Source organism: Dendropsophus ebraccatus, chromosome 6 (assembly GCF_027789765.1).
Source record: "Dendropsophus ebraccatus isolate aDenEbr1 chromosome 6, aDenEbr1.pat, whole genome shotgun sequence".
NCBI classification, from domain to species: Eukaryota; Metazoa; Chordata; class Amphibia; order Anura; family Hylidae; genus Dendropsophus; species Dendropsophus ebraccatus.
Genome location: NC_091459.1, coordinates 18882039 through 18903455, shown reverse-complemented (window position 1 = coordinate 18903455; position 21417 = coordinate 18882039). Strand labels below are relative to the sequence as shown.

General features: G+C 39.7%; 1 protein-coding gene across 1 annotated transcript in view; it reads right to left on the bottom strand.

Annotated features, from left to right (window-relative positions):
- Nucleotides 1-21417, bottom strand: part of LOC138795177 (collagen alpha-1(XIX) chain-like) — a 384669-nt gene that overhangs the window by 3270 nt on the left and 359982 nt on the right. The window contains exons 19-22 of the mRNA XM_069974170.1: nucleotides 13107-13151; nucleotides 9690-9731; nucleotides 5684-5719; nucleotides 1888-1923 (exon numbers count right to left, since the gene is read on the bottom strand). Of these exons, the coding sequence (XP_069830271.1) occupies nucleotides 1888-1923; nucleotides 5684-5719; nucleotides 9690-9731; nucleotides 13107-13151 (159 nt within the window). The remainder of the gene's footprint in view (nucleotides 1-1887; nucleotides 1924-5683; nucleotides 5720-9689; nucleotides 9732-13106; nucleotides 13152-21417) is intronic.

Genomic DNA, 21417 nt, shown 5'->3' with positions numbered 1-21417 from the left:
ATAGACCCTGTAGTAAGAACAGTACAGTGATCCCTCAACTTACAATGGCCTAAAGATACAATATTTTCAACATACAATGTTTTTTTCTGGACCATCGTAACTTGAGACCAGACTCAACATACAATGTTACAGACAGTCAGGATCTGCGGAACATGTAAATAACTAGATGATCAACCAATGAAACTGGCCATTTTACTGGTAAATCCTCAGTATTAGTGAATTGCCTGCACTGGTTGGCTGTCTGCTAGTGATTCTCTGAGTATAGTGTGATACTACATGTCCTGTGCTGCTCTTTACTTGGGCCAGTTTTCCATAGAATTTTGTTCTCAACATACAATGGTCATCCTGGAACCAAGGGGTCAGGCCGGGGTCGGGGGTTGACAGTGATTCGGTGAGTATACGGCATCACACTTCTGGGGTAGGGGGAACACAGGGAAGGGGACCATTCACTTAAATAACACACATTACAAAGTTGTATAACTTTGTAATGTATGTTATTTAGTGAATAAATGTTAAACACCACACTACCCCGTTAAAATGACCACCATCCTAAAAGCCAGCTGTCAACCAGCCAAAGAAAAGCAGTGTGTAAACATAGCCTTAAAGTCTGTGGAAAAAGGGCACAGAAGGCTTTTTTTCCATAGCTATTATTGTAGCACATTATTAGATTCAAAAGATGGCTGTGTTTTATATCTATTTTGCTGTTCTACAGGGGGTGTAACTAAAAAGAGCTGGGCGCCATAGCAGACTTTTGATTGGGCCCCTCCTCTCCCCCATCCCCCTGTTTGTTAGCCCTCCGCCCAGTAGATAACATCTTACATAGTGTCCCCCATGGTAGGCATCTCCCGTTGTATCCCCCCTGTAGGTAATGTCCCCCCCAAATAGGCATCTCCCCTTGTATCCTACCCCCCCACCCCACCCCCAGTACATGGGGGGAGATTTATCAAACATGGTGTAAAGTGAAACTGGCTCAGTTGCCCCTAGCAACCAATTAGATTCCACCTTTCATTCCTCACAGACTCTTTGGAAAATGAAAGGTGGAATCTGATTGGTTGCTAGGGGCAACTGAGCCAGTTTCACTTAAAACATGTTTGATAAATCTCCCCCATAGTGTCTGCCATATTAGGCATCTCCCTTGGTAGTATAATGACAGCTCAGAAGGCGCAATGTATTGCAGGGATAAGCCCCCTAATGCAGCAGGCCCCGTAGCAGCTGCTACATCCGCTATAGTGATAGTTACTCCCCTGCTGTAATATTTTGGTTTTATTTTACTGTGTGTGTGTGTGAACATTCTGTAACTTGAATGGGAACTGTAAATTTCACTGGATTGATTAGAGCACTAGTAGTTTCCTTATCAAAAGCAATAGTAGGCTATGTTCACACAATGTATATTTTCGTATAACTACGGCCGTTGTTGCTGATTGCAGCAACGGCTGTGATTAATACGAAAATATACGTGCCGTTGCCGCCTATGGAATCCTGGCCGGAGTGTATACACATGGTATATACTCCGGCCGGGATCCCTAGCGGCGCAGCAAACAATTGACATGTCAGTTTTCTGCGGCTGCTAATAATTGAATAGTGGCCGCAGAAAACACTGCCAGTGCACACTATAGAAAGAGCAGCCGCGGCCGCTCACTCAGTAGTGTGCAGTGAAGCGTTCTGATGCAGACGTGCAAGGATGTACCCGCATCAGAACTCTGCTGTCCTAAAGATCATACGCCTGGTACTGCAGTACCGGCCGGATTGATCTTTTAAGAGAACGTCCGTTCCCTGACCCGGTCAGGTCACGGAACAGCCGGTCTCATACATTGTGTGAACATAGTCGTAATCTGTAACAGGTGTGACCAGGCCTCCCACATTTCCATTTTAGTTCCCATATCTTACTTTTATTCCCTGCTCTCCTTTGGCTCCAGGTTCTCCCTTCCATAAAAGAAAAAAAAAACAAAAAAAAAAAACATAAAATTCCAAGTTGTAATTTTGAAAACTCCTTTTAACAGACACACAGAGAATAATTCAATGTAAACGTAATCCACAATACAGAGCCACAATCAATTTATACACACACATTTTATATGATACTTGCCATTAATATTACATAATGAAAAATTATTATGCTGTGTTTGGTGAGCCTTAAATGGTTTTAAAACTCTGTCTGGAAGCATAAATCTGATATATTGATATTTAACCAATGACACCATCTATGTTTGGAAAAATTATGCCTATTTGCCTGTAGTTTTCTTCAATCAGCAATGATATAAATCACAATCACATTGCTTAAGCTGAAGCTCTCTACTGTACATGCTTTTTTTTTTTTTACTTTTTATTCCCACTATATAAAGTCTGACCAATCTTGGCATCAGTATTACAAGATGAAACAAATGTTTCTATGTTTAAAGGGGTGCTCCAGCCAAAATCTTTTTTCTTTCAGATCAACTGGTTTAAGAAAGTTATACAGATTTCTAATTTACTTCTAATAAAAAATCTCAAGTCTTCCAGTACTTATCAGCTGCTAAATGTCCTGCAGGAAGTGATGTTTTCTTTTCAGTCTGACACAGTGCTCTCTGCTGCCACCTCTGAACGAGATAGGAACTGTCCAGAGCAGTAGCAAATCCCTATGCAAATCCTCCTGCTCTGGACAGTTCCTGACTGCAGACATGGCAGCAGAGAGCAGTGTGTAAGACTGGAAAGAAAACAAAATTTACAGCAGTGCATACAGCAGCTAAAATAGAAGTAAATTACAAATCAATACAACTTTCTGAAACCAGTTGATTTGAAAGAAATAGATTTTCGATGGAGTACCCCTTTAAATCCATTGCCAATCATTTACATTTTTTGTCTATCCTTTTGGTCTGTTTGTTTGGTTTCCAATATATTTAACAACAAAAACAGTTTAGTCTGCAGTGTTCTTCAAACATATGTTTACTGTGGGTGAGCCTTGCCTTACTCTTTAACATATCATCAAGACTTTTGCTACTCGATAAATAACGAAAGTCCATGTATGATGTAAAAAATAAAAAATGAGAGAACCCTATGAAAACTGATTAAAAATTGGCTCTCCACCGATCACTGCGCCTTTTGTGGCCACGCTTTCCAGCCACTTGATTCTTGAGTGAAGTCAGCAGGGGTGTGGAGGAAGAGAAGACCATTTTATAGGCCATCAGTCAAACCAGCTGATGTTGTTTTCCACTGAGGGTATATTTTACACATCAGTATATTTCACTATGCAAATTTGAGTATGTTATTTTTTATTAGCAATTCACAAATTTCCATCCATATTGCATCCATATTTTTTACTAATCTGCAAAAATGAATAATAATAATAATCTATTCACTATTTGCGGATCCATATTTTTTTCAGATCGCATCCGCAAAAATACAGATCCCGTAGGATTCTATTGGTGTGTCCGTGGAGAAATTTCAGTCAGCACTAGGGCCTGTCCTTTTTTTTTTTTTTTGCGGTACGGATCACAGCCCTGTACACAACTACGGATATGTGAATTGGGCCATTGAAATATATTGATCCTATTTTCGGTTCCGCAAATGCGGACAGAATTGCGGACGTGTGAACAGGGCCAAAGGGTATGTTTGTACACAGAGTTTCATTGTGTTAATGTAATGAAAGACATCTGGACGGCAATGAAATAATTATTGCAATGAAGTGATCAATTACTGCAATTAAATGATACATTCACATTGTTTTTTTATTGTGTTACTGCATGTGTAAACACAGCCTAAGAGGCAGGATAGCATTGTAAGTACTGATAGTTTTTAGCTGGTGTCGTGACTTTACATGGCTTTTTGCACCTCTCTTTTTTCATGTGGTTAATTCTTTTTTTCCCTGCGTCATTTCTTATTATTACACATAACTTAATATATGGACATCAAAAGAAAAAGAGGATTGTAGAGGGCACTCATCATTAAAAACTTAAATCTTTATGTAATATCTTCTAAAAAGCGCCATAGCCGGACGAGCATGGGGAAAGACGCCAGATCCTTCTAATCAGCGCAGCAGCGTGACAGTTGTTTCGCGTAATGTGGGTACGCTTCCACAGACGTCTACAGAGCGTCTGTAGAAGCGTCCCCATGTTACGCGAAACAGCTGTTACGCTGCTGCGCTGATTAGGAGGATCTGGCACCTTTCTCCATGCTCGTCCTGCTATGGAGCTTTTAAGAAGATATTAAATAAAGACTAAAGCTTTTAATGGTGAGTGCCCTCTACAGTCCTCTTTTTCTTTTTGAGGTCTACTACGTAAATTGCATTCATAGTAGAAGCGAGCACCCCATGTACGTTTTTCAACCAAGAACTCATACTCCCAGTCAAACTGAAACCATAGAGTATATCCACTGCAAGACTAAGTAGTGCAAGTGACTGTTTCTTTTCTTTATGCATTTAATGTATGGACATCTATGTTTGATTCATTTGCCTGTGTGGGATGGATGGGTTGTTACCAACATGTGGAGAGAATTTCAATAGCACTTTTAGAAATATATTTACTTAGACACTTGGTGATATATTTAAAGGGGAACTATCAGCAGGTTAGATTTATCTAACCTGCTGATAGCCCAATAATGCGCATGGGGCGCCAAGAAGGAAGGTATGTCTCTTACCTTCCTTCTCTGCTCCGTTCCCGTGGAGTTAGCAGCTGAATCCAGGGCTCGGTGCACGGTTAGGAGCACTGCCCCCCTCCCATTGCACCAAGGGGGCACGACGGGGGCAGGGTAGTGCTCCTACCGGTGCTCCAGGCCATAGATTCACCCATTATAAGATAGATACACAAGGGACACCTTTCTATAGTTCCCCTAGGGTACTTCTACTATTTGCTGCACACTAAAAGAATGAGTTCTAAGGGTGAAAGCAAAGGAGGACCCAATGATTTGGTAAAATATTCTATGGACAGATAAAACCAATCTAGAACCCTTTTGCAATGCATTGGTGATAGTAAAAGACAAAGAAAAGGACTCAAAGAATTAAAAGTGTTACTCACCATCAAAATTGTGGCCATTTTTATTGGGTGGCCATCATTTACCAACAAATATTCATAGAATAATATAAAATAATTGCCATTATTTATCGTTAAATGACCAATGTCCAATAAAAACATCTGTCATTTTGATGGCGTAAATCCTGTCCATGACATAGAGCATTTTTATTTAATTTAATTAGTTAAATATATATGAACATGGTATTAAAATATTCAAAAAATACAAATTTTGGTATACATGCACTTTTTACCCCCCAGAGATCCTGGATTTTTTTTTTATATTATACTGTCAAGGGTGAAAATAATGTTGACCACAAATGTAAATGACTAGCCACTGTCGGGATAACTACCTTCTGATAATACTGTAGAAACAAACTGGCCTAAGATTTCATAGATCCTTTTAAAAATGTATTAACAAAAATGCCTCCAGCCACTGGGACTGAGGGGGGGAAGAAAAAATTAGTTGTGTAGTTGCCATTGATTATTTCCTAATCAAACAATCTCTCAGTCATCTTAACTGTACATCACAGCAGTCGTTCTAAAATATGTGCAAGTAAATCCAATAATCCATAAAAAACACATTAAAAGTTTGAAACAGATTAATTGATTCCATTTCAGGGCCAAAAACATTAAATTTGAAACCATTCAAAAAAATGATACAATTGGTATCATAAATAACATGTCTCAGTTCTACTCACAGGGTCACCTTTCTCTCCTATTGTTTCAGATGCCGTCTGTAAGAGACACATAGTAAATAGTTATTCAACACAAATTCATAAACTGGATCAACTAAAATAACAATACATAAAGAAATTACTGAAATGTGATCTTTACGACTTCTTATATTTAAACACTTGTAATATTAGCCAGAGAAAACATATAGAGACCTGTTAAGATTTGCATTGGAGCTTAACCACAGATTTTAGAAAATGACAGACACCAAGTTCAACCTACAACCTTACTGTGTTGATCCAGAGAAAGGCAAAAATACCTTATAAGGTAAATGTCAATAGCCCCACACTAGGGGAAAATTATGTCACTACTTCAAATATGGAAATCAGAACAATTCAATGGGGCCCTGTAGAAATTGTCCATAGAAATGACTAGAGATGAGCAAATATTGTGCAACCTTGAGTTCTGAAGTTGAACACTCTGCATTCGATTACCAGTGGCTGTAGAAGTTGGATGCAGTCCTAGGGAGTCCTGGGAAACATGGATACAACCACCGGTAATCGAATGCAGAGTGTTCAACTTCAGACGAACCCAAGCTTGCACAAGATTAGCTAATTTGTAGAAATGACTATAAATAATTTAGCTGGGAATAGAAAATTGAATCAGGCTCCTATAGAGCCCCATGGTTACATTTAAAAAGGTATTCCCATACTGCTAAGATCGTTTCTTGACCCCCTTTTGTCCTGTTGGAGGTGACAGGGAAAGCTCCATAAGCTACACTGTATGTGTAACTCTGGGACCAACTTCAAATAATATATTAGGCTATGTTAACACAGTGTATAAACAACCGCCATTGCTTGACATGTTCCTACTAGGAATGGCCGAACCTGCCGATGATCCCCGCTCCACGGAGGTTTAAGACAGCGGGAATCATTGCCGAGAGTCCGGGTTCGTACAAACCCGAACCTTGGCATGTTTGGACCATCCCTAGTTCCTATGCCCGATATTACCATATCGGCTGCAGGAACTTCCTTTTATTTTAATTGGAATGCACATTGGGGTTAACTTGCAATCCAATTAACCATTGAAGTCCGTGCAATGTACGGCCGTCAGAATGGCCATATATTGTGTGAATAGAGCGGGAACAATGACCATTGTTCCTGCATTACTGGCCGCAAATAATTGACAAGTCAATTATTTGTGCGGCCATAGGGAACCACAAATACAATACAATGTGTGAACAACGGCTGTTGTTCCTATAGAGTTCAACGCAGTGCGTTATTTTAAGGCAAAAACGGTCATTGTTTTAATTGCCAAAGACGGTCGTTCTTGTCTTTGAAATATACACTGTGTGAACATAGCCTTAATATCAATAGGGAGCTGCGAAATGGCGAACAAACCACACCACAAACTGGGTAGAAGAGGTCAGGAAGCCAAGTTTTTGTGAAGTGGTAATACCCCTTTAAAGTCAAAGCATTGTTATTCTAATACAGCATATTTTTTGTGAGTTTGTAGTGTAGTTATTCCTTGTTGTACATTGTGAGCTATGGGCATCAGTAATAAGAATTCTTTTATCTCATCTCACCATTCATCTTTATAACTTTTTTAAACTAGATAATACCTATTCTCTTCATCTAATATACTTTTGTTCTGTATTGTCTGACAGTTTATAATAAAATCTTGACTGCCTTGCATAAACCCCCTGGCCACACTGATATTTCAATGCCATAAGGACATGTCATTCAGTAAATATGCTTTTCAGGACTAATGAAAATAACTTGGCCGGCTCTACCGTCAACCAAAAACCAACAACACCTCAATATGCACTTTGATCATGGACAATAAAAAAAAGTTTTACACCTTTGATTGAAATTCACGGGAATTCAGTTCTGCTAAGCCTCATCTAATTTTGTAATTATTATGCAATGATATATCTACAGGGAACAATTTACGTATTTGCCTCTAAATACGCCTGTCCATGGAATTGGATAGTAGACCTGATAACACCATATTAAACAGAAGAGATCTCAATAATAGGTTTTGTCTGAGATGTGAAGCCAGATGGAAATTGCATGAAATACAGATAAGCTTAACATATCGTTCCTGCCAACATGGAAGTCCCACCGTGGCAGTAATCACTACGCTGGCATCCTGCTCTTACAGCCAAACTAGCCAACTTTGTATTTACCTCCTGTATCTTCATCTCTTATATAGAACATTCTTATTTATCAATCTTTTTTCTGTAATGGAAATGTTCTACCAAGTTTGGATCATTTCATATGGCAGATCCCCCCCCCACACACACACACCTTCCCCTAATGTTGCAATGAATATACAAGTAGAATGAGACTATTTTCTCATGGCCTAGATTTATTAAATGGTGTAAACTGCCCATAGAAACTAATCACAGCTCAGCTTTAAAGTCTGGTAAAATGAAATCTGAGCTGTGATTGGTTGCTGTGGGCAGTTAAAGAGATACTCCAGACTATTTTTAGGGTATGGCCGGGGAAGGGGTGGAAATAGAGGCCGCTGGTCACTTAACTCCCCGATTCCAGGACTGGGTCCTGGATCGCACTGCCCTGTTCTTCCGTCCCGCGGCCGCTTCCTGATCTAAACTGAGGCTTGAGATGTGATGTCTCAAGGAAGCTCAGCCATTCAGCGGTCGTAGTGGGGTCCCGCCTCAGCCGCTGAATAGCTGACCTGCCTTGAGACGTCACATCTCAAGCCACAGCTCAAGCCAGAAAGCTTTCACAGGACAGAAGAACGGGGCGGCGTGATCCGAGACCCGGCGGCCTCTATTTCCACCACTTCCCCGGCTATACCCTAAAAATAACCCCAGCCCGGTGTACCTCTTTAACTCCAAATTATTATTATTTTTTTTACACTTTTTTCATAAGGAATTTTGTGCACAAATGTGGGTTCAATTTTAACATTATAATGTCTTATACCGTGTTTCCCCGAAAATAAGATGCCCTCCTAAAATAAGACACAACAATTACCCTACCAACTAGCCTAAAGTAAGGCATTCCCCAGAAAACAAGGCACCCCCTACTCTAAACTAGGACACCCCCCAAAAGTAAGGCCGCCCATTGCCGTCTACCACCACCCAGGACTCACCTAATCCCAAGTCCTGCTGCACGTTCCGCCGCCGCACGTCCCATCCCCGCCCATTTCGCCGCCATGTCCCGCAAGAATGTGAGTTTTCGTGGAAACATGGTAATATATATTAAAGGGATATATCTTTTTCTTTCAAATCAACTGGTTTCAGAAAGTTATTTAGATTGGTAATTTACTTCTATTTAAAAATCTCCAGTCTTTTAGTACTTATCAGCTGCTGTAAGAAAATTATGTTTTCCTTTTAGTCTGACACAATGCTCTCTGCTGCCACCTCTGTCCATGTCAGGAACTGTCCAGAGCAGCAGCAAATCCCCACAGAACACCCCTCTGCTCTGGACAGATCCTATCACGGACAGAGGTGGCAGCAGAGAATACTGTGTCAGACTGGAAAGAAAACACCACTTCCTGCAGAACACACAGCAGCTGATCAGTATGGAAAGACTGAAGATTTTTAATAAGAAATAAATTATAAATCTTTATAATTTTCTGAAAGCAGTTGAGTACCAAAGAATAAAGAGTGCTGATATTTATATTTAGCAATATAAATACCAGCATAACGTTATAGTAAGAGTACCAGCCAACCCTTACTGTCTAAGAGCCAGTATGTTACATACGAATGCATGAGAAGGATTATATTTTTATGGGAAATCCTGACAACTGTATATTTACTCATGTCGACTTCTTAAGAAACAACACAGTTATTTAGATGGTTTTATGATCATGAACCATGCAGAACAGCATCTACACCAGGCTATTTTGTTGTAAAATAATGATTTTACAGAAAGCCATTTGCCTGTATTTATTAGCTTTGTTCCTGCCTGCTCTGCTGGCTAGGCACTAAACCTTATGGATTTTATGGCACCTACTTCACATGCTGTACAATTCGAAACCTAATTTGCACTGTTACATAATTACCAATCCTGGCAGGCCGGGCAATCCTCTTGGACCAACGTCCCCCTACAAATCAAAACAATAAGAAAACAAGTGGAATAATCCTTCTATTAAAAAAAAAAAAAAAGGCATTTACCAAGTCACTGTAAGCTTAATAAAAAATCATCAAACTAATGTATTTGGAGCAAGGATGATAAGAGACGTAATTTCTATAATGAGGATGGGTTAACCGTACAAAACAAGAATAAACGACACATTAAACACTAATCAAGTTCCTGCATTGGACAAATTAGAATTCATCATAAATTTGCATTTGTTATGAAACAGCAGTAAACGTAATAAGGACGAGGCTGATAAGATCATTATTCTTCGCGGCGGCCGCCATTGTATTTACTGACCTTGTATGGCTTTAAATACACACACGTTACTCACGGACCTATAGCCCTAGTGATAAATTATACATAAGGCCGGTGATTCGAGTTAAAAACACGGCGTGAAGGGGCTTTGTGTGACTGGCACGTGACAAATCAAAGCGCCAAAAAGTAATTTGTGGTCTTCGACAAGCACTTTATTTTTCCATGTAAAGCACATTATTCCGCTGACACATCCGTACACCTTGGGTTTTTTGAACGTTACAAATGACAACATGTTTGGAAAACAATTTATCAAAAGTAGCTTACTGTAGTTATTTTAAAAATGCAAATGAGACCGCGGATTCAAATGCTTTGGGATGGAAACCAGACGTGTCTCAAAGTACAAATACAAAATCATTTGTCAAGTTTCATCTCCTTTATTATGGAAAATCATGTTCTTGCCAAATATAGATTTTTTTTTTTTGTATGGAAAAAGCAGGTCTAAAGCATTCTACCGATTTCCATTGATATTTAGGGTTTCCTCATGATACAATATTTTAGTAAATCAAATGTATTTATCCTCTCATTATTTAAGTCAAGACTAACTAAATGACATTGCTGCACATTGCTGGCTTACTCCATGGTGGACACAGCTTGTAAGCTTCTTTGATGTTGCTTCTTACTACACGGGTCATGGAATTAGTGAGGCAGGTCTATATTCCTGTTCCTGACCCAAATCTGTCTTGTTTTCATCAGCTAGCAATAGTTGGCACAGTAAGAGGTACATTTAGGTGAATGATGACTTACTTCTCTATATGACTGACTTGTTTATGATATATTTGTCATAAAGTAGGTGGACAGTATGTGTAATAGAGTTATGAAGGGGGACTAGAAGTCCCCCAGGGGGGCTTCTAGTATAAGTGTAAAAAAAAAAAAAAGTGTTGTTGTCAATAAAAAGCCCCATCCCCTAATAAAAGTCTGAACCACCCCCCTTTTCCCAGGTTATAAATAAAAATAAGTAAATAAACATGTTTTCTATCGCCGCGTGCGTAATCACCCGATCTATTAATTTATCACATTCCTCGGTAAACGGCGCAAGTGCAAAAAAAATCCCAAAGTGCAAAATTGCGCATTTTTGGTCGCATCAAATCCAGAAAAATTGTAATAAAAAGCTATCAAAAAGTCGCATATGCGCAATCAAGGTACCGATAGAAAGTAAACATCATGGCGCATAAAATGACACCTCACACAGCCCCATAGACCAAAGGATAAAAGCGTTATAAGCCTGGGAATGGAGCGATTTTAAGGAACATATATTTGTTAATTTGTGAATTTTTTACAGGCCATCAGATAGAAGAAAAGTTATACATGATATATATAGTTTTAATCGTAACGACTTGAGAAACATATATAATAAGTCAGTTTTACCCCAGGGCGAACTGCGTCAAAACAAATACCCCCCAAATAAACAAAATGCAGGGTTTTTTTTCAATTTCACCACACATTTTTTTTTCTGGTTTTCCAGTGTACTTTATGAAAAAAATCAGCCTGTCATTGCAAAGTACAATTAGTGGCGCAAAAAATAAGGGCTCATGTGGGTTTCTAGGTGAAAAAATGCAAGTGCTATGGCCTTTTAAGCACAAGGAGGAAAAAACGAAAACACAAAAATCAAAATTGGCTCTGTCCTTAAGGGGTTAAAGGGGAACAATCAGCAGGTTAGATAAATCTAACCAGTTGATAACCCCCTATAATGCTGAAGAAGATATGTGTGTTACCTTCCTCCTCTGTGCCGGTCCTGCGCTGTTAGTCGGAGCCCTGTTAGGAAGACTGCCGGGTCATTGGCCCACTCCTTCCAATGATAATAGAGAGAGGGGGCTGATAACGTGGTTGTGCTCCAGACAGTGCACCAGAGCAAGGATTACTCAGACTAACAGTGTAGGACCGGTGCCGAGGGGGAAGAAAAGAGACATACCCTCCTCCTCAGCATCCCGGGAGCTATACAGGGCTATCAGCCAGTTAGATTTGATCTGATGATAGTTTCCCTTTAAAGGGAACCTGCCACCCCCCGTGACGGGGCAGAGCCCGGATGACCCGCAGGTGCAGACCCATATATTTACCTCTTCTACGAAGTCCCGGTCCCAGAGCCCCTCCCGACGCTTCGGACAGGGATCTCTCGGCAGCGGAACAGGCTCAGGGACTTCGTGGAAGCGGTAAGTATATGGGTCTGCACCAGGGGGTCGTCCGGGCTCTGCCCCGGCATGGGGGGTGACAGGTTCTTTTTAAGTTTAGCTGCTTGTTGACACAATCTGAATGTGGCTTTCTTTCAGATCAATAACAGCTATACACTACAGTACGGATTGGTGGAAACGTTCCGCTGAAGTTTTGATAAGCATGTGTTCGGGGGAAAAGAACTGCTCTGTAGTCAAAAAATGGTGCACCCTATCCTTATCATGTATAACAGAAAAAGAAAACTCCAAATCATATCTGCTGCTTTTATTTTAGAAATGAATTGTACTGGTGAAGACACCGTAAACATAATAAAAAAAAAAAAAAAAATGTTAAAAGCCGGCAGACAGTGGTGAATTGTGCCCGTTCCTAAGAGACTATGTGAACATGTTGGCATTACGTTTTGCATTTACCTTATTAGATATGCATACACGCTCCCACATTGCTAATTATACACATCATAATTATGAACTAGAAGCCGGAATCATGAGCATTTCATTTAAAATTGTAAAACCTTATAGTATTCTATACACACACGAGTATGGTAAATCTATTGTTAACAAACAACAAAGCTGAAAAATGGCAATAAGGGAACCTATGTATGAAAAAGATGACAATAGCTGCATCGACATGGTGTTTTAATTCTACCGTGATTTACAGAATGACTTTATAGAGTTGAATAGAGTCACCCGTGGAGTAAAGTGCTGCCAGAAAAAGACATCACATTAACAAATAAACTAAGCAAAATTACAAGTACTAGACATTTGTAACAACTGAAGAAAAAAAAAAAGGGGGGGGGGGGGGACTGTGAAAAACAAACACTGCGTCTTGTCAATTTGACATTTGTTATGTAAATTATTACCTTATCTCCTTTTTGGCCAGAGGGTCCAACCAGTCCCTGTAATCCCTATGTAGAAAAAAAAAGCATAATTTTTAGTATGAACCTTTTTGTTGAAAAATGTATGTTCTTTTATAATAACACTGAGATATTATCATGTAATTTTAGGCTATGTTCAAACATGGTATTTTATGCTCAGTATTTTTTCCACGAAAACCAGGAGTGGGTTAAAAACGCAGAAAGGCTATGTTCTCACACGGTTATAATTGAGTGGATGGCCGTCATTTAAAGGGGTTATCTACCTAAAAAATTAAATGCTAACTGGTCTTCTTTGCCAAGTCCTCCTGAGTATTTTGAACTGTCTCCTGTCATTTCTGAGTTGCAAGTTTTTTCTAAAAGCCGATCTATAACCAAGATAGGAAACTACATTTTCCATAATGAATCTCCATGATTGGTCCATTTGTGTACTCGCCCCCTTAGCTTTCTTTCCTGCCCACTGCTGTCATTACTATTGCACAGTAAACATAGGACTGTTTTTCACTGATTTTGCATCACATCACCCCAACATGTATTCAATACTAGCTGATGATGTAGCAGAGCTGATATGTGCATGGTGTAGCTATGTGCTGCATAACTGGTATCTATTTACTGGGGGTGGAGGGTGTAATATAGGTTTAAATCTCTGCTTGCTGACTGTGAATAAAAACATTCTAGTTCCATCCAGACTTAAAGAACATTGATAACACTTACAATATACAGAGCTGTGACACAAAGACAGGTACATATGCCTGCATTTACTGACAGAAAGCAGAGCTAGAATTATAACAGTTCATATTACAGAAACCTAGGCTCAAGGACACATAAAGTCTATGAAAGCAGCACAGGTGCATGGAGATGATGCAGATAATGTCTCCTGGGGGTCAGGTTGCCAAGTAAATAGACAGCTAACCCAGCCCCCAGAAAGGATATCACATGTCCTGTGTCTACAAAGGGAGGGGGAAAAGAGGGAGCTGAGCGTGGTCAGAGTGAACCCAGAGTAGAGGATTTTAGACATTCAGGGAAAAGGTGCAAGATAGGTTATACATGTATATTAGACATAGGGTAGTATTTGGAAGGGGGATTTGTTCTGAATATTGTTTTTGTTACCCGAATAACCCCTTTAATGACAAATTATTACCATTATTTTAAAACAACGGCCGTTATTTGCCATTAAATGGCGACCATCCACTAAATTGCAACAGTGTGTGAACATAGCCTATCTGTGTTTTCAATCCACTCCTGGTTTTGAATGAAAAACCACTGACCAAAAGACGGAGCAAAAACACTATGGGGGACATGTATTATCCGGCAAAATGTGGTTTTTCGGCGGAAAGTGCCAATTTGCGAATGATTTTAAGTGCAAATGGGCGATTTTGAATAAAATATTAACAAAATGGCACTTTCCGATGGGTACGCCGGGGGGGCGGGGAGGGGGTGTGGAGGGGGCTGAACGGGGGGCGCGGACTCATAGTCCGCGCGATTCATCATTTTTGTATCTTAAAGATACGCCGAAAACCTACTCCAGTCCTCAGCTGGCGTAGGTTTTCGGCCGTGCGCACCGGAGCGCATAGGATTTATGTAAAGGCAATCCGCCTCTACATAAATCCCCGTAGCGCCGGAGATGCGGGGACATTTTTAAGTCCGGCGTAAGAAACGTCGGACTTAATAAATGTAGGATGTGTGAACATAGCCTTAGTTTGTAAAACTTCTCTGGAGAATTTAAAGTTGCCCTTGAGTTGCTAAAAGTATAACAATATATCTGGGAAAGTCAATGAGGTAACACAGGGCCATTATCTTCTATAGGTATTGATTCTAAAGGTATCGAAACACTAAAAAAAAAAAAAAATCTATGATAATCCTAGAATGTATTGCTAGAAAAAAAAAAAGAGAGAAAAATTCCCATAATTTATTACTGAATTCTGTACATGAATTCAAACACTCCAGAAAACACATCTTAATTATAGTAATTTAGCATCAATTTTGATCTTTTTTCTTTCTTCTTTATAAAATGACAATAAGAATATTTTATGCATATTTAATTTTGTATACCTTCAAATAATCTAGTTCCTTCAGTTAGGCTCACCATGCAGCCTCTTTACAATTGCTTGTTTTTCATTGTTCACACTCGAGCAACCTTTTTGAAGGTTCAAAAGATACATCTCCAATTATTCTCTGCAAATGCTGCATCTTATTTGATTTAGTTCATTTTGTTACAGGGCTCTAAATTACGTCTCTCTTTTAACAAGTCTCCAAATCATCACACCTCCATGATGACAATGACCTAAGCTTTGTACCAATCAATCAAGCATGCTATGTCATAACCACTGCTGCATTCTTTAAGAGAAGACCACAAAATAACAATCCCATATAAATATGAACATTACAATGGCTCAATTTACCTGCACTAAATTAACATTATGTTAAAAAAAAAAAAAAATAATCTAGAAGCACTGCAGTTAGTGAGAAGGAGTTAAAAGTGGTTTCAATTTCAGCAATGAAAAAGGAGCGTGAGTTCCATTTCCTCTTATTTATTCTGATAATAAAACAAGATACCCAGGAAAGTAAGACTACCATTGCAACTTTAAAGCAAATGTATCATCAGGTTCATTCGCTTTAAGTGTTACATACTGTATGAATAGAGTGGCACAGGGAAGTAAATTTTTTTTTTAACCGCGGCCTGAAGCACTGGAGCAGGGCCGTCCCGTCCCCAGTGGGAGCAAACCCCCACCCCTCTATGACCTGGCTCCATTGATTCTAATGGAGCCACGTCACTGAGGTGCGGGGGTTTCCTCCCACTGGGGGCGGGGCGGACTGCTTCCAGTGCTTCAGCCCCAGCTGGTGCTTGCTAATAGATCGGGGCTGTGTGTGGGAACCGGGCCATGGCTGAAAAAAAGGGCAGCAGCTTCCCCGTACCACTCTATTTATATGCAAATGTACGCCCTGGCATCGTTAGGGGAGGTGGGCCGTGCGGTGACCCCGCGTTAAACAGCCGCAATCCAATTAGCCATTTAAATGCAGCTGTCAAAGATGACAGCTGCATCTAAATGGCTGTTTTCCCGGTCCCAGAAATTATATTGTGATCCAATATCTTTCATAATAGAAAACATATTTCCAGAGAAATGCACCACAATTTTTATTGCCCTGTTTCTGCAGTTTATAGAAATATATGATATGTGGCCCTATTGCGCTATTGGAGTCCCCCACAAGCCTCAGATACAAAGGAGCGCCTAGTGAATTTTGAAGCCTCCGGTACAATTGGCCAATTTTCAAAGTACCACTTCTGGTTGGCAGAGACTCTGGGGTGCCAAAACCTAACAAACACCCCTAAAAGGACACCATTTATGAAACTGCACCCCTCGAGGGATGTAACAAGTGGTATAGTGAGCACATGGACCCCACTGGTGACAGACACAAATGTGGAACAATGTGCTGTGAAAATGAAAATTTTATTTTTTACACTAAAATGTTGGTGTAACTTTGTATTTTTCATGTCCACAAGGGGTTAAAAGAAAAAAATAAACCACTAATCATGTAGAGCAATATCCTCATATTACAGGAGTACCCCACATGTGGACACAAAGTGCAAAGCCGGTGCACGGAAAGCCTCCAAAGGGAAGGAGCATATGGACCCCACTGGTGACAGGCACAATGTGCCGTGAAAACGAATAATTGAATTTTTTTACACTAAAGCTTGGTCTAGCCTTAAAATTTTCAGGTTCACAAGGGATTAAAAGAAAAAAAACATAGAATTTGTAGAGCAATTTCCCCCGAGAACAAAAATACCCCACATGGGGACATCTCGGACAGCACCAATCACAGCTATGTGCCAGGGTCCGATCCCGGAAAGCAAGGAAATTGCTGTGATTGGCTGATGAGAAGTCATCGGGCAATCACAGCGATCATCGTCACGGGGGGCAGGGAAACTTCCCCATACGTGACAAAGGAAGATGGCTGCTGTAAGAATCAGCAGCCATCTTCAATGGAGCGCCGCACAAGTTTTTTTTTTTTTTTTTTGTGGCAGAAATCAATAGTCCAGGTGATTTTAAGAAATTTTGTAATTGGGTTTATTAGGCAAATATGCCATTATCTGCATTTAAAAAGCCTTTTCCCAGGTCCCCCCTCCCTCCTCTTTTTCATTCACTGCAAAATATCAGGAAATCTTGACTTGTTGCATCAGACACAACCCTGTCTGTTCTATAGAGAGGGGAGGGGGAGGAGGGAGTTAGTCGTCAGCAGAGAGCAGAGAACAAAGGATTACACAACACAGAGGTGGGTGACAGCGGTATTCAGAGGTCTGAGAGGTCAGTGCCAACTGTCAGAGGAGATAGCTTAGTGATTAACTGTAGATTAACTCTTTGTTGTCCTGTTTTGGTGCCTCATCTCTCTCCACCCCTCCCCTCTCCATAAGTTTCTTTTCATGATAAAAATGCATTTTTCGGCTAATAAACCCAATTACAAAGTTTCTTAAAATCGTCTGTACTATTGATTTCTGGAAAAAAAAATTAAACGACAGTGACACTTTAATATAAGACTGGCGTACTTGTACGTCAGACTTCATAAATCGCCCCCTATGACTCCATGATAAGAGGCCCCCTTTGCTGTGGGGCCCCTTTCTTGTATGTACACTGCTGCACTGTATACTATGATTTCCATGCAGATTTTTTCCTATTATCTTTGAATAAGAAAATATAATGCTGCATGGCATTCGTGTTAAAGGTTAAAGCTGACAACAGTTTATATTGATAGAAAGTTTAATCTGTGCTCTGCTTTGGGCAATTAATGTTGCAATTTTCTCAATGTCCCCTTCTAGCTAAAATTTGTTCTTGCCAAACAGATTTTTCCAACTTTATTTTTAGAACAATGACATGTCAGCCAGTAATTGCAAACTAAACCAGCCACAATCATGCACCTTGACATCTATGCTGTTTGTAAGTGATATTTAGATTTCGATGTATGCGGATAGTTGAGAAAAAGCTTTCAAGCGCAGATCCCAATCACACATATTTTTAATAATTGTAGTTTATTTAGTATGTTATTTTTGAAAAACATTATTTCAAGCAATATCACACTGACAGCAATACTCTCTGTGTCTGCTCTTTAATTTTCTAATGTTTAGCATGCTTATTCTATTGTGGAAATGGTGTGGATGTTCACCCCACAATTCACACTTGTTTTGCTGTGGAATTGCCAGACTATGTCTGAACTTACCATTGGGTTATGTTCACACTATGTAAGAGGAATGGATGTTGTTTGACACGGCCGTGTCAAACAATGGTCACTGTCTTACATGTTTACACAGCCGATACTGCAGTATTGGCCAGATGAACATCTTTTTATTTTAATTGGAATGCAGGCACATTTGGGTGTGCCTGCACTCCAATTAGCCATTCACCTCAATACAATGTACGGCCATAGGAACGGCTATATATTGTGTGAACAGATTATGAACAACGGCCGTTGTTCACATAATTTAGGCCGGAAGTAATTGACCAATCAATTATTTCCATGCTGTAAGGGAACAGCAGCCATTGTGCAATACATTGTGTGCACAGTGGCCACTGTTCCCCATAGGATTTTACAGAGTGTATTCTTTTTTTTACAAGAACGCCCATTGTTATAATCGGCAACAACAGCTGTTCTTGTCAAAAAAGAATACACTGTGTGAACATAGCCTTAAAGCAATTGAAAGTTCTATATATACAATTATTAACTCATGTATCAGTAATGAAAAACTTGGAAAGGGAATGACTGTCCCTGCCTACTTGCCACGGTCCTCTTTAGGCGGCAGCGGGCAACTGGGTGACAGTCCCTTGTCTAGGCAGGTGAAGCACAAAACGCAGACAGACAAACAAACACAATAAAGATTAGTCAACAGTCCTAGGTCACAACAGCCGGGCAAACAAAGTACAAAAACAGGCAGACAGCAAAGATAATCAAAAGGCAAAGCAGAGGGTTAAAGGATATAAGAAAATACAGTTATAGACACTAGGCACTAAGATCTTTGTCTTTCAACATGTTGAAAGCTCAAGGATGAGTACAGCAGCGATAGGCTGCTGTCTAGCAATCACCCGGGCAGCTCCCCGCGGCCGCCCCAGCTCTTACTCGCTCGCTACCAAAACGTGTAATAGCGAGCGGGGAACTGAGAGTGAGCGCTGACCTCACAGGTTGGCACTTGTTTGCTCCTCAGAATTGCCCCGTGTAATAGGGACTTGAGTCAACTTGATGACTATCCCCCTCCCAAAATGTGTTGTTTGCAAACTCCTACTCGTGCTTTAGGTAGCATATTCTCTCTGAGCTCCAATAAGCTAACAATAAGGTAACATCTGTACAAGAGAATTAATGTCTTCAACTGGAAATTAGAACATTCTAAAGAAGGTAAAAAAAAGAATTGATTACGGAGACTTAAACCTTTCCCAGACAAGATGAAAGTATACTTGTTTTTCACGAAACTGTCGGAACACCTTGCTATTTTTGCCAGCGAAATGAACAAGATATTTCCTGTCTGTATAAATGTCATGAAGATGTTACTTCTACGGGTCTGCGAACTCCTTATTATTCATGCTGCGCAAGAGCCAAATGGTCAAACATGAACCTCTTTGGAAAAACAAACAAAAAAATTGGACAAGAAATTGTTGTAAGCCTGTCATTACTTTCATCTGTATACTGTAGCTACTGCATTTTTCTTCTCCATGTTTAACGATGGCTTATCCATGTATAAATATGGCTCCTTTTTTCATTCCATGACAACAACTAGAACTGATCACCAATCAACATGTGTGTAGTAACATAGTAACATAGTTAATAAGGTTGAAAGAGAACAAGAGTCCATCAGGTTCAACCTAGGGAAACCCTACTGTATTGAACCAGGGGAAGGCAAAACCCTCTATGAGGCAGATGACAACAGCCCCACCACAAGGAGGAAATTTCTTCCTGACTCCAATGGCAATCAGAATAATCCCTGGATCAACGTATCATCAGAGATCTAATGCCCATAACTTGTAATATTATATTTTTCAAAAATAGCATCCAGGCTTCCTTTGAACTTATTTAATGAATCAGCCATGACATCATGTGGCAGAGAGTTCCACAGTCTCACTGCTCTTACAGTAAAGAATCCGCATGTGTGCTGATGATAAAATCTTTCCTCTAGACATAGAGGATGCCCCCTTGTCATGGTTACTGCCCTAGGAGTAAAAAGATCGCTACAAAGATCTCTGTACTGTCCATTCATATATTTGTACATTGTGATCAGATCGCCCCTAAGACGTCTTCTTTCTAGTGTAAATTACCCCAAGCTTGATAACCTGTCCTGGTCCTGTAACCCACCCATTCCCTTAATGACCTTTGTTGCCCTCCTCTGTCCTTCTTATATACTGGTGCCCAAAACTGTACACAGTATTTCATATGTGGTCTGACCAGTGATTTATAGAGGCAAAACTATGTTCTCATCTTTAGCATCTATACCTCTTTTGATGCACCCCATTATTTTATTAGCCTTGGCAGCTGCTGCCTGGCACTGATCACTAAAGTTGAGTTTACTGTCCACCAATACTCCCAGGTCCTTTCAGAAGCAGTTTTAGCCAGTGTTTTATTATTTAGCACATAACTGTACTTATTATTTCTACGGCCCAAATGCCTAACCTTACATTTATCCACATTAAACTTCATTTGCCATTTCTCCGCCCAAGCCTCCAGCTTTTCAAAATCCCTCTGAAATATATTATCCACCACTATGCTTATTACTTTACCCAGTTTAGTATCATCTGCAAAAATGGAGATTCTACTCTGTAGAACTTTTATTTAAAAATATAAAACATAACAACAAACCAACAATATAAATAACATAACTGTACAATATATACAAGTCCATAAGAGTCCAAAAACGTATTGACTGGTCCAGCCTCACACTCACCAAACACACCGCTGTATTATCCCCCACATGTGCAAACTAGATTTTCCAAAAAACACCACAATAATAACACTATCAAACTTAAGTAACAATAACTAACATAACTATACTCTACCCTAAACCCCTGGTCCGGTTGTGTTCCACAAAAATTTAATAAATATACAAATAAACACATAAATGAATATATACATAGATCCTTACACCAAACACCAAAACATTTTTATAATATATATATATATATATATATATATATATATATATATATATATATATATATATATTTTATTTATTTATTTTTTTGGGCCATGAACTGGTCCCGCATCCCATGCCCCCAGTACATGATAACAGACTTCCATGAACCAGCCAAGGATTTTCTGTTTATACCAA